The following is a 15,524-nucleotide window of genomic DNA, read 5'->3' on the forward strand; positions in this document are numbered from 1 at the left end:
AACAGTCAGTTAATTTGTATAAACATCTGCTGAATTGAAAATTTACATTATTACACTTTAACGTGAAGCTTGTAAAGCATCAGTAGTTTAAATCCAAACTAGGTCAACAATGAAAGTTTGAAAAAGTTGGTTACTGTAAGAGTTCGCTAACAACATGGTCTTTTACTCAGGATTCCATACAAATTCCAAATTAATCTCAGTGAAAATAGTGAATTACTTGTTTGTGTATTGGCTGTGTCGATCAGTATCTAGATATTCAAAACAAAATTATTCAGTCAATCATAAGTAATATAGAACCTGAATACCTGTGCTTCGGACCATGTTGCAATGATATGTAAGCAGAACGTGGTGAAATTGACAAAATAACTCCCAGGGAATTAGAATTTGTAACAATATAGCGATAGTAGAAAAGATTGGACGTAAACGATCTGACTAGAAGTGAAAAAGTGGGTTTGTAGAATAAAATTAATACAATATATTTAAAACTCAAGATCTGTACATAAGTGACATATATCCAAACAACCTTAGTGATACGTCTTGTTGTTGAACGCTATATTCGGATCCTAAGCTAATTTCGTAACCCCCAAGTTAGAACTATACAGCGACTTGAAGACGAGAGAAAAGGCACAAAATATGTGGGAAGCACTTTACTCCAAGGTTCGTTTTTGTACAGAAAATATAGGGTTTTTATAATATTTTAAAAGTCCTTGGGTTTTACTGAAAATTCTAGAATACTGCTAAACATAGTAGCAGTGTGTTAATTAGCCAATCAGAATCTCTACATGTGACTTTTCATTTTCGCTATGTTTCTAACAAAACTTCTAATCAAACGCTGATTGGATGAAATGCTCTTTAATGTTTCATGAGCTTGTTATGTCGATTGCGAGAAATTTGCAGGATCATCCCAACACTTAGTAGACGAAAATCTACTACATCATCACTAAAACCGCCACCTTTACCTGTTACTTTAGATCTAACCTGAGCTCACATCAACTGTTGGTCCAACATTCGCGAGAAACACTTTAAAGATATTTATGATCAAACACTAATAATCTTCGAAAATCTTCTATATTTAAAGACAATGCTTCCTAATGGTAAAGAAAAACTAAGTAAAATGTTATGCAGTATACTCATCCCTTACTCAACAAACAGATATCTTGGCTGTGCTCCAAGTGACACAAATTGGTAGGAGCCAAGAGAGTATGAATCCATTTCGAGATTTCGACAGATAGCAACCTGCAAGGATTGATGGGACTTCCTGTATAAGTTTTGCGGTTGACTTCATCAGCTACTTCATCCCTTATCAACAGTATAGGAGTAGGTGAAAATCAGTCCAGAAGAAAGATTTTACACTTAGAGGGATAGGAATAAATCTAAATATGCTTAATTTGCCTCCAAAAGGGATCAAAAGATTGTATTTCTTCAGTTTCTTCATTAAATAGTACTACGTAATATCTGTATTTTAAGTTGAGAAGTGGACGTTTTGGTAGGACAACAATCCCAAGGACTTAGAGGAAGAAATGATCATCTCTAGCAGAATGTCTACGACAAAATCAAATAAAAGTGATGAAAGCTTACAATCCTATTAAACATCACAAAATGTTTTAAATTGTGATGACAGTTCTCTATGAACTCTTAGTAGAATTTTAGTAGTAGAGCTTATGATTCTTCAAAATAAAGAATATTTTCTTTTCGACGAAATAATTTACTTATGTTGTACATTCGTATCTATAGTTGTTTTTTTAATATATAAGTCTGTAAGAAGATAGAAAAGATTGCATTGTAGAGCGATTTGAGATTTCAAACATCAAATGAGGTTGCGTAGTAATCAAGGGGTTAGAGAAGAATGGGAGGATGTAGCGATTACTTTTAAACGCATCTAACAACATTACCCGGTGTAGCTTTTAAGAAAGGAATACAAAACAATTACCAATTCAATGCAGTAGTATCTAGTCAAATCTGGACACGTCGCTCCAAAGGAGTCTTCCTTCAAAATAATCTACACATTTAAAGGAACTAGGCCGAAGTGAGGCTGAATCAAAAACTTATGCACTTCTGAGGCGTAGGAGATCCACTAGTTCAAGCCTGAACTTTGTGTGCGAAAACGATACGTCCAACCTCTTTTACTTTCTTGGGACTAATTCCTTTCCGCAGTATGTTCTAGTCTTGTTTTATTTTTATTATTGCTTTGCGATTTAAAACCGTAATCAGTTATTATTTTATTTTAACAAATTTTCATGCTCATTATTTAGTTATTATTATGACTATAGTGTTCTTCATTTTTTCTTCATATCCTTTTATTCTTCTCTTATCCCTTGATTATTGTGCAAACTCATCTGATAATACGAGTCTCAAATCAATTTATGATGCAATCTTTTCTATCCCTCTATAGATAATATTTACCACACAACTATAAATAAGAATGTACAACTTAAGCAAACGGTTTTGTCGAAAAGAAAACTCTCTCCACTAAATTCTCTATATTTTTATTTAATGACACACCGGGTTATTTTAATTATTCGAAGGATATTTGTTGATTGATGGTATTTTACCAGCATTTTATTAGTATTTTCCGTCTCGTATGCTTTTGGAATTACTCTACATTTGCTTTTACGATATCGTCATACAACGGAGGGAGGGTGGTACAATTTAGCATTCAGTTTATCGAAAAGATACATGAAATGGTGTTTATTTGAATTTCAGTAGATCCTTCCTGCTAGTTATACAAAGACACTTATCGAAACTCTATTTCACAGAAAGGAAAAAATAGTACTCCGGATACACTAGAAGTCAGATTAGTGAACGTTAAAAATTGCCTTATGAAAAAAGAGTATCCAAGGAAATTTATTGAGAAATAAAGGAAACGTTAGGACAAAATACCTAAAGAAACTACAGTAGACAATAAACTTATTATCAACTTGGATTCAGAAGTGATGGTGTTGCAGGGACAATAAACAAGATTAAAAACTACACTGACCAGTGCATCTCCTGGAGCCAAGCCTATTATCTTGTATGAAACAATATGTTCTTTACTCCAATCGACGATCGATAGGTAATCCTTTCAAGTTACCGCAAACTGGGAATATAAATTAACATGTACCTGCTAAATCGATTACATTGGTAGAAAAGAAAGAAGGCCCTACTTTTGGATCCAAGAATATATCCTAAAGTCTCAGATCAATAGGATTATAGGGTTTCAGCACTGTAACTTATAAACATCTCTTTAACGCAGAGCATCAAGTTGATATATTGAAATCTTTCAGAATCATCAATCGACAGTTAGATTTCGTTCCTTTCAAATGTGCCAAAGTCATAGCCACCAAACACCTAAAGCTGGGATTATGCTTAAAAAACAGTTATAGTTCTTTGCTTATTATGTCGACTTTATTGTCAGTTTGTTACAGCATTCTTATCATATTTGCTAGCTCACTCTGATTGCATCACTTCTTTCACGTTCACAATGTTGCATTTAATTGACTGATCTCAACTCGTTTAATTCTTGATTTCTATCAATTTGTGTCTTCATTACATAATCAATCAATTATCTTAGCTCTATGATCTCTTTTTACTATTTCTGATAATCCAGAATCTCCCACATATTGTATTTATTTACAACACTTTATATGTCTTCAATCTCAGTACTCCACCATGACGATAGGTGTCCAATTTTACTGTTATAAGCATGTAAACTTTCCGATGACTTTGATTTCAAAATATTATAGGTTGTAAGCAGCTAATGAGAACTTAACTAAATAAGGCGATTTCATGTTATCTTGCTTAGTTCTTAATTTATGTTATCTTCAGGATAATAAAGGGGACTAGGTGTATGATATCTGACTTTGTTGTATCAAGTTTTCATTTTCAACTCCTCTGAGAGGATGTGTCTCTAAAATTCAGATAACGAGCGCTTTGCTAGATTCACTAAGCATTGGCTTACCATCCCTTCAACTGTTTGTGAGTTAATAATCAACTCTGAAGCTCATATTGCCATGTTGATGATGGTTTGGTATCTTTATGTTCAAGACAATTCCACGCAGTCTACACTCAATGAATCCAGAGTAGAAATTAATAAAAGGAAGAAAATCATATATTAAGTAGTCAATAAGATGAACATCTGTTTGTCCAATCTCAATGACTGCACATCAATATAACAATCACTAACAAATATAACTGAAGAAGACACTCAGTACAAAAAGTTATTTGGAGTTGAATGAAAATAGTTCACGTTTTGCGACAAATAGTAATAAAGTTTGTCTTTGACGCTTTGAAAAGTGGAGTAAAGTGAAGATTTGTTATGATTGTCTGAAAAAAGGATTACATCTGAAACTTATTTTCATTAATGTCAATCGTACCGTTCTGCATAATGAACGAGAGTACGAAGTGGATAGTCGATAAATCTGCGGAGATGATGTGTTTAAAGCTTCTCACCTAAATCCCTAAGCGTTCATAAGGAAAACTTCTGTATGTTATTACGGTCTTTATGTCGTCGATATCGAGCGATATAATCAGTATTTTAATCTAGACATTAATCACTTTAGAAAAGAGCTGATTTTGGCAAATAACTTATGCTGCTGAAGATGTTGCGAAACACCACAATAAGACAAGACATAAAATGCTCTTATTTCCAATAAAAAAACATATGAACGTTATACATAACTATGAAATACAATTCACAAAGACAATAAGTAAAGTATTTTTAAAAAACACGTACTTCGAAAACTCAAATGATAGTTATCACAATCAAAAGTATTATGAATTTAGAAAGAAATTGACTGCTTACAATAATAGACTGGAATGTATTCGAAAAAAAGCGAAAACGACACCTGTCTTATCCACAAGAGTTTCAGGGTTCTTGAAAGAAAAACTTGCTTCTGGAGAAATATGACAACATGACATAACTCCTAAGAAATAAATGGACTACTTGAGTAAAATATAGTTATAATTCCTATAAAAGTTGTAAATAATCTTCATTGTGTATAATGTGGGATATTGATTTAGATTTAGCCATAATGATGCAGAAATATTGACGAACACAACAACCACATAGGAGAAACTGAATAACGATATTATTCGATCAGTTTTCTTCCGTAAATTTACCACAGCATAGGACATTTAAAAGACTGAAGGTTTCTCAACAATATTAGGGAAAAGATTATTTTAATGGCTTCACATTCAAGCAACGGAATCCGGTTTATTAATACCGGTTTTAAGCCTAAGTAATCTAGATGAAAGAGAATTCGAATGTGAAATCTTTGAATTGGTACCTTTAACTTTTGGAATAAACTTTTGTCTGCTATTTAATATATTATTTTGTTTTAATAATTGACGATCTGCATAAGCATCCATGAGCACATCTTCATCACTATTGTGATTACCTTCATTATCACCTGATACTTCATCTTCATCAACATAATCTTCAAGTTCTTGCTCAGCAAAATAGTCTGGACCATCACTGTTTCTTAGAAGTGGTCGAAAACCAGCCTGTTTATTTTTCTTTGAATTTTGTTTAGATGACCATCGTGAATAAATACCATTCGCAGATATTTTTGGTGAGACTGCGAAAACTTTATTACTTTCACGTTTATTTCTTCTCATATTACCACTTGATTTGCGTTTGCACCAGCACAAACGTATACAACCGAGTAATAAGAGAACAAATACAATGAATAATAGAAATGAAAGACCAGATAATTGATATGGTGTTAATGTATGTAGTTTCCATATGTAACGACCCTCTATACCAACAAGTTCAACAAGATCATTTCTTTGTTCTAAACCAGTGAAACCTGAATATCGATCAATATATAAAATAATAAAATAAATATATTGAAATAATCATTAAAAGTAACATTAATTACAAAATATTTAAAAATGGATACCATAGAAGTAAATGAAATTATAATTGCAAATAACTTCCCACGATATGTACTTATAAACTACATTAATCTATATGTGAGTAGATTTTTCATAATTTTATAAAAATCTCCTCATTACAAATTCAACATAGGCATAAACACAAAAGGATACAGTAATCTGTGGCTTTTCATTTGTAAGTACAAGAATGTTTTCAAAAAAATGAGTTATATTCATGATCCTCAATCTCATAAGAGAGCAAAGTTGGTGAGATTTACATCTAAATGCCTCTTAACAAGTACCACTACAACGACGAGTTCACCTAACAAACTTGTAACTAACTATAGCTCAGTAGTTACCGAATCAGTCGAGCTGATAGTTCTCACTAATAGCCAATAAAAATTATTTCAGAGTAACAAGACGAGACAAAGGCTATCTATGAACACTGTATTTAATAACAAGCTAATCCGATTTAGAGCTGTAGACGATTGTATTTTTCTATTTAGTAGTCTAAATGTATCATGCTTATGGTGAAAAACAAAAGGATAAGTTTCGTATTCCTCATAGGTGTTCAGTATTGAGGAGTTCCAAGTCACTGGGAACCTGCTAAGAGGTTTTAAATGATTTGCAACTTTTTTTCAAATGGTATCAGTTTATGGTAAGTAAAGAAACTTGTGAATCTCTATCAAACATTCAAGTGAAGCTTAAATAAAATAATCATTGGAATTAAGACAAATCAAAACAACAAATCGACAAACGCGTTTCAATAATCTAAAAATGCTTAAAACATGGCTAAGCTATGTAAATATTTATAGTTTTTTTATCACGCCTTTGTCTAGAAATAATTTCGAATTTAGTCGCTTTAAACGATTGATATTGTTTAGGGATTTCAGTATTATAAGAGCTGTTGTGCCCACTGAAGTATTCTTGATGACTGATCCAAGAATCGCTTTTAAAACTAACTCGTAGTTCTTATACTTGGACTGAAGAACATGTTTCGCCATCTACTTTGATGAAATTACTGTCATCTGACTGAATAACATCAAAATGTAACTCCTCGAGTTCTAGTGAGAAGCCGTGACCAGTGGAGTACAGTCTGAGTTCGGTATGAAATAGTTATCCACAGCCGACAAGTCCTAAATAGCCCAAGATCTAGGTCCATGGTTTCCTGTGGACTGCCACCAGGCACCAAATATCTTGACACAATGAACGCAATTTTGAGTCACCTAGACCAGAGGCCGCGTGGCAACTTGATTGACGGAATCCTATCAGCACTTAAAGGATTATGGAAACATGATATTGTGCACCACTCGGTTATTAACTAATTACACGTATTCTTATCATTAGAGGGATAGAGTGTGGAGTTTTCACAGTATAAATGACGAACTGATCTTAGCTACATCACCATGGGACTCCGGCTGAGGAGCTCATACTAGGGTGAAACAATCTGTCAATAGCTCCTAGTCTCTAATGGTGATCATGATAAGGTCAGTTCATGGTAAGTATTTTTATTAAGACACTCTGGATTGTTAGAACTGATAGAATTAGAGTATAAATAAATAAACAAATCAGACAATGATAACGATGATACTAACAAAAATGTAATTATATAGTAGTTTTGGCTTGTTAATAATTATGTTTTTATACATGTATGAGAAAGAGGAGAAGCTGTCTTCAATGTCCCTTCATAAAAGGATAACCAAATTTAATTAAAAGTTTAACATTTTTTTAAAATTTACTAAGTATAAAGTACAAAATCGATAGATGCTCAATATTCACCATCATACCATATTGTACTAATGAAGCTCTCGACGTTTAAATCTCTACTAACTAAACATAGCCAAAGGAATAAACATGGAAAACTTATAGACTAAACGCGTAAATAAAAAAAACCATTTGTTTAATACCTTCACGTTACATTATTATTATCTTTGCATGTATCATTAATACTTTCTATTAGTTTAATTTCAATTATTGGCGAGACTATAATTTATGGACGACCTTTGAACAAATCTCGAGTGACCTTGATAAAGATTAACCAATCAGTAAACAATTAGTACAGAGTACAAATATATTATACAAAACCAAAGAATTAAAGTGGATAAACTTCTTTTACATGGTCTAAAATCTTGTCAAGGTTAGAAAGAGGTTCAAAGGCTTTAAAATCGTAACGCATACGGTAAAGGGACTCATCCATATGACTCCATAACAGTCGGTCTCTAGAGCCATGATAAAGTCGCAAAATCTCCCTCAGCCACGACCATATAGCTTCAATAATTTTGTTTGTACTCCTGTTGTGTAAGTTTATCATTTTTATTACCCTTATATCCCAACAATACTAATACCACTGAACAGCAGAAGCTTCAGTAACATTTGCAAATATTGCAGCAAATGTTACTGGTGCTTTTACTACACAGTTCGCAGCAATTATTATAATTTTCCTTAGTCTCAATCTCTATCGAGCGAAACTATTTCTTATTCTAGCAGACGTTTTCCTCCAACATATATTACCTCGAAAGACAACATCACGGTAGTCTGCACAAGGTCTACAAGTCATTTGATTACCGCAATTACAAATAAAGGGAATTCTTAGTAGTCCCACTTATTGTGGCCGCTTAATTGTCACGTCTTCTCTAAAATCCTCTGTGAACCGATTGTACATGAGCATCAGGTACTGAAATTGGCGCGGTGACCTTGAACTCCTTAGAACGCTTCTGATTGGTTCGTCCATAAATTATAGTCTCGCCCAATGATTTATTAATTTTAACTGAAAAGTTTTTTTCACATTGTTCAAATACTTTACTAATAATTTGCTTAGTTCGTTAAATATACATACAATGACTTTGTCTCTATCTAATTCGTGTACAAAACTTGATAATTTGTAATGACAGTATGAACATTTGAATGATTTCTGCTATAATTATCAAAATATAAATCAATACATAATTCATACTCTAATCACGTTTATTTATATAATTTGAATATATTTTCAATTAAAAGAAGGAATAGAAATTATTTTACACAAAACTTTCCGAAGTACACTAACTGTAAAAATGTCTGTTTTGATTATGTTTGTCATAGTGATATATGGAAGCAAACCCTTTTTAAAGAAATTATTGCCGTTTGATTAAATCTTAGTTTTTATCAAACAATGAGTTGATTGAAAAAAAATCATGGGTAAACTATAGACCATTAGACAGTAGCTTTGTTCTGTTAATGGAATCTTTGCCAGTGTAAATCCAAAATCACAAATATCAAAGAAGAGATTTTAAATTCTTCCAGTGGATGTAATATATGCCATTCAAGAGTTCATAGTCCTATTGTAGTGAGCAAGAACACTGGTGGGGACAATCGAATGTATTTGACACAAAAATTGCAGCATATCTCACTAAAATCTGACAACCATACAGTAAACACTTAATTTGCAAACTATCAGTCAATTGTCTCAATATTGACCATTCCCTCTGCAAATATCAGTCCATAGTCTCCGATTATTATTATTATTATTATCCATGCATTTACATACAAATTGCGTTTCGTTTCCGTTCTCTCCTTAACGATCTCCTAGTGAAATATATTCTCTACCTGACCATCGTCATACACTACTTATGTGGATGTAAACAACCCACACCACACTGTGAATACTAGACAAGTAGTCTGCAGTTTCTTCCTGTTTGTTGCTCATTTCCTTAACGTAAGTAAGCTTGCTAAAAAATTTCCCGTATCGAAAATCAATTCAATTTACATAAAAAAATTATCGCCGTTATCACCGCCTCGGATGTAATAGTTGCCAATAGTCTGATTATATGACTTGATGATTATTTTTGAAAAAATTAACATATTTCGACTTTTTGTTTTGATATTAAATCTATCTGCATTATTGCCATCTGACAGCAATCAAGAACCTTTTTTAAGAGATGATATTATTACGTCGTCACATTATTTAATATCTGATTGGGACATTACTGTTGACAGTTGTCATTTTGGATACTAATAAGGCTTATTTGGATATAGTCAATTAACAAACTAAATTTTATGAATGTGAGAGGTTAAATTTCTTTTATTCCTCTGTATCATAGGTTTTTCAACTACTTTAGGAAGCACATTATGATGCAAACGCTCAATCAAGTAACTACAATAATTAGAGATGGGTGGTGGCTAGCAAAAGAATCCAGAACGCACATTTGGTCCTATTTCGGGATAAGTCTGCCGGATATACCTGCATCCGAGACTCGAACCCAGTACTATTCGCTTCAAACGCCATCGTGTTATCCACTAAGCTACCACTTAGCCACTACCCATCTCGAAACGTTTTTACAAAGCGGATAGCTTAGTCTCTTTCTGAATTTTTATAAGTATGAGATGTTCAAAGTCAGTTTAGTTAATTAGTAGTTTTATTGAATATCAAAGAAATTTCAGTTCATTACAATAATGCTATCATAGTTATATGCAAACGAAACAACATGCAAACATCTATAAGCCATATATTTTTCAGTTGTTTTAGCCATTCAATAAAATGCTTTAAATAATAAATTATAAAAACTACCTCATGTATTCATGCGGTTTACAAGCAGGCACAAAACCGATTACTGTAAAATCCAAGTTGAACAATCATGATTATTGGTATCTGATATAGCGAATAATAACTTAATCGATTATAGTGCGAATGCCATATGAAATTGATTTTTTTTCCAGTCTTATATGAAATGTATTCGCAGCTTAAGAAGGATTATAGGTACTTAATTGTGTAATATTGTAAATATGTATTCACATAGTAAGTTATTGAATCATTATTACTGTTAAATTCAACTCAGTTCAATTTAGACAAATCTGACTGATAATCTAACAGTAAATAAATCATAGAAAATGTGAAGTATTCTTAAATCACTTTGATTTATTCTTATTACAAGTTTTTAGTTTTGCTATTCAAACCTTCCCTCTGGTTTCCAACTGACGTGTAAGTGTCGGGGTTATAAGAACCGGTTAAGAAGACAGTTTAGGTTTCTTTACAATGACTGGTTAGTATCTTTTCATCTAAATCTATTATTTGTATACTGTATCATAACAAGGATTAAAATGGCTTTGTGCTAAGAAAACTACTCAAAATCTATTATCTTATTTCGTTATACAATAATTAAAATATCCAATAACGACATGGCAATCTATGTTTAGTATTGTAAATATTTTCATTTTATGTTGGGTTAATCTGAGTACTAATATTGTCATGTACAGATAGGATTTAGTTTTCCAAATAAATCATTTCATTACTATTTCTAAACCTTCATCAAGATTTGAAAACAAAATAGGCTCTGAGTATATGAGAGATATTAGATACAAGACTGTATTCTTAGAAAAATCAACGATACTAATCAGCTATTTTTAGACTAATACTACTTTTGTTTCAATACATTAATTCTGAAGGCCGAAACAAATCTAAACATGCTTTATTTACATATTTTCTGTTAGATATGAACTATCATATTTACTTCAGCAATTACTAGATTAAATCGACCAGATGTATTTAATAAAACTCGAGCGGCCCTAAAGGACTTGAGAGACATCACATTGGTCACTACATTGTCATTATTCAACGGTCAATATCCCAGTTCCACAGGAGGTCATTCTTCATCCGAATAGCTTTGTAGTAAAGTCTTAGACTGTGAAGTCTGGTGATACTGGTTTGATTTCCATATGGAGCGTCATTTCTCCAAGGTTGGAAATATGTCTTGTTAAAGAGTGTCAACTAGCATGAAGCCTAGCTCAAAAGTTTCATGTCAGCCACTTCCAATCACCAAATATTAAAAAAATTTTTGATCATTTCTTTGAAGACACTATCAAGCATACTGTTTAAAAACAATTTTAATATTTGTTTCAAAGCTTCCATTTAAGATTCTGTTTCTACAAACTATGTCAACACAATTTTAAGCTACATAGATTGAAAATTGTTTTTTCGGATTAAACAAGTCAACAGAAATTATTTATTGATACTATCATTATTTTTATTGTTGTGAAAATAATTGCTATGGGTATTGTTAAAACTACTACTACTATTACTACCTATTAATAATAATAAACATTTTCTAAAAGCATCAAGCAAGTGATTTCCAGAAATGTGGTGTTTATCGAATCCTATACTATAAAACGAGTTCATAACTAAAATATGCTGGTTTTCTTACATTCTTAAAAAGACTAATATAACCAGCATCTATTATTGTCAAGTGTATAATGATCTATAATTATGCTGGCAAACCAATTAACAATCAGGAAATTTTTGAAAGATTAAGCAGATCGACAGGAACAATGTTCAGTTCAAAGGTGAATCACCTTGTGGTTTGTGGAAATACAACAAAGTATTATTTCGTTTAAAATACACATAATAAAATTTATCCCTGAATCTTCAAGAATTCTATACAAAAAAGAACGACCCACATTGTTTAAATCCAAGCTGTGAATCATTTATAATTAAACTTTTGTACAAAATTACGTGTAGGCTATCAGTCGAGCTTAGATCTGGTGGAAAATACCAAGGTTCTACAACGGTGATAACGGAAGACTCTTATCTAACTGTTTTTCTTCTATATCTTATTACTGATATTAATTACCTTAGTGAGAAAAGTTTCGAATGAAGTACAAAAATGTTCAGTGCTTAATACATCTTGTAATAATATTTAACTGTTTTATAATTTTGAAAAGAACAAATTAGACAACTGATTACTTTCATCTTACTCCATTTCTTGTTTACTTCTACGATACTGCAATTAGTGACTTTATAATAGTTTTTATTATCAATTTATGCATCATGACTAAGTATTAATTTAGTTTATTCTTGTTGTTTAAATGATTTTCTAGATTAGTCATATACTGCTCTTCACTCGTATACTATCAATACTTTACTAGTTCACAATGTTCACCTAATAATCATCTAACCTGTATGCTAAACAAGAATATTGAATTACAATGAAATGTATTATATTCGGTGGTCAGTGAGTTGCTCTTAATTTACAAAAACCACGATTAAGTAAATGATTGAACCAGTACCAGAAGTAAATTTCTGAAATCTATTGAATAATTGGAAAGATTCTTACTTATATTAAATTTACTTGGAAGTCTGAATAGAATTTAAATATTCGTTGTTTAATTTCCAAGTTTAATATTCAATATTTCACACAGCAAACTAAACAATTTTACCCAGAACTTTTGAATCAGAAGTAAGAGGTCGAATCCTTTGCTTTTATCTGCATAACTATAATGTATATATTATGTGATTATGGAATTCTAGCCAAAATCATATTGTCTAGTCATTACTATTGATTCAGTTCTGTCAATAAAACTGCTAAATGGTCACTAAACTTAATACCTAAGTTTTACGTTACCTAATACTTATCATCAAAATTTATAGAAAACACTGGGATCTAATAGAAAGGATTCACCAATATTAAGTATTTTAAAACGTAGCAGCTCTAATAGCTCACTGTTAATTTCTGTAACAATAGATGAATCACGTTTTGAAGCAAACTGAGAGTATTAGTGACCTCTTAACTATAAACATGATATAACCATACTACTTCCTGTTGAGTGCTTTCAATCCTCTTACTGAAACTTATAACAGGCCTAGTATACACCACCAGTTCATTCATAGTTAACCCAGTATGACCTGATAAAGATCACATACTTATTCCCGATGGTTTCCTTTAAAATACTTTATCTTTGTTGTTAATTGATTCTCTAGTTTTCTTTACCAAATAATATTGTCATAAGAAATGAACACAAAACAAAATTTGCTCAAAAAATATCGACTTCTACCAAATGATTTCCATAAAGTAGGTTATATAGAGAGTTAGTCAATATTCCGAGTTATTCAACAGTACATGTAAATAAGATTTGTATTTGTTTTCATTAATTTTACATTTGGAGGAGATAATTGTTTCTTTTTTCATCATAATATCAACCAATGAAATAGTTAATTGTTTTCTAAATTACTTGTGCATCAGCGTTAATTATGTACAAAATTTATTCAGGAGTTATGTTAAACAAAGTTGAACATATTTAGCAGAATGATATGAATAGTTTAATGACTACTGTAAGCCTGGATAAAGTAAGCTTCAACTTTCGGAAAAGATATGTCTTTGAATTTTCAAAGACTTCTTTCTCTTAAGTACAAACGACCACAATATCTTAATCAAGCCAGCTATCAAACAAAAAGATGTGTAAATTAGTCTGTTCAAATTTATTTCAGAATCTGTAGTCAGAGTACTTTAGGAAATTATAAACCTTGAGACTAAAGGCAGTTCAGAAGTACCACTCATTATGATGATTATTATACTTGGCAGAATAACTGCTGAAATAATGTTAACGATCATTTCTATACATTGTAACTACTCACAATTACATACATATTTATGATAGCCTTTTAGTGATATGATTCAAGTAGATAACAATTCCAGTTTCTTTATAAACTAAGTATATGGTTCTGTCTACTGTTCAATATTAAGGGAGTCGCTGTTGTTGGAAGATTTATTAATCATGTTAAGCAAATAAATTTTTTTCAAAACCTTGGAAAACTCTAGGCAACGTGGAAATGTAAGAAGCAACAAAAGTCATGAATCATACCTGAACTAAGTACGGATAATCAAAAAGTTTCAAACTATGTCAAAGCATTCAACTATCAATCTCTAACTTCTGATCATTAAACGGAATCATAGTAATTTTTATAACAAATTGATAAATTAGATAAATTTCACGTGTAAAACCATTTCAGTTAAATAATTCAATCACTTACCAGAATCATTTTGGATTTCAAATCGATGAACCTTATATGGATAGATTTCGGATACATAAATAATATCATTTGTGGGGGACAAAGTCAAATCATGAGGTGATCGTACATTCTGAAGAGAAACAAATCCAGTTAATGCAGAACCTTGATATATATCTGCCCAATATGGATTGTACGATTTATTTTCCAATTCATTCAAACTTTTTGGTTTATATGGATTTAAAAAGAATAAATTTGGTGGTAATAATACATTATCATTACTCGATGTTGGATCGACTACAGACATATAAGTGCTACCAGTTAGCCCAACGATTAATCTACAATAGTAAAATTAGAAGCACTGACAACAGTTAATGCATCTGTTTACATGTCATACAGTTTATAAATCATTTTTATCCAACACTAAATGACGTTTCTGTCAAAATAATATGTCCTGAAATTTCTTGACACCTAATCAGTGAAATTATTATATATGTAATTAATTGATAATTCACAATCATATATGGTAATAAATAATCTGTTGAGAGGTGGTTTTAAACAGAACAAGAACATCAAGGTGGCAGCATATGAATATGCATCAATCTTAAGTATTTTTAATCGCATTATGATTTTGGTCCTGTTTCGGATATTTCTTTAAACTTCATGCATTAAAGTATATTAAACCTTTAAATTTAATGGGTATTGTTTGTTTGAATCTTCCCATTGATTTATTAGGACTGCAACTAGTCAGTCTCTAATTGGCATGTGTGCATACTGTGCGTATTGCCTCGATATAACCTTAATTCACAAACATTATAAGCAAAGATGGATAGTGGCTAGCAGGGGGCCAAAAGCGCCTCCCGGAGTCCACCGCTAGCCCCCATCCATCCTTGCTTATAACATTTGTGAATTAACG

At 31.6% G+C, this 15,524-nt stretch overlaps 1 protein-coding gene across 1 annotated transcript; it reads right to left on the bottom strand.

Moving 5' to 3' along the window:
* Positions 1-4,342: 4,342 nt before the first annotated feature.
* Smp_199090 (peptidyl-glycine alpha-amidating monooxygenase,putative) lies at positions 4,343-14,915 on the bottom strand (the record flags this gene model as incomplete). Its single annotated transcript, XM_018793488.1, has 3 exons — positions 4,343-4,356; positions 5,376-5,786; positions 14,633-14,915. The coding sequence occupies 3 exons, from the start codon at positions 14,913-14,915 to the stop codon at positions 4,343-4,345; spliced, it is 708 nt and encodes a 235-aa protein (XP_018647157.1).
* Between the last annotated feature and the right edge of the window lie 609 nt (positions 14,916-15,524).

This window comes from Schistosoma mansoni (genome assembly GCF_000237925.1).
Source record: "Schistosoma mansoni, WGS project CABG00000000 data, supercontig 0203, strain Puerto Rico, whole genome shotgun sequence".
Taxonomy (NCBI): domain Eukaryota; kingdom Metazoa; phylum Platyhelminthes; class Trematoda; order Strigeidida; family Schistosomatidae; genus Schistosoma; species Schistosoma mansoni.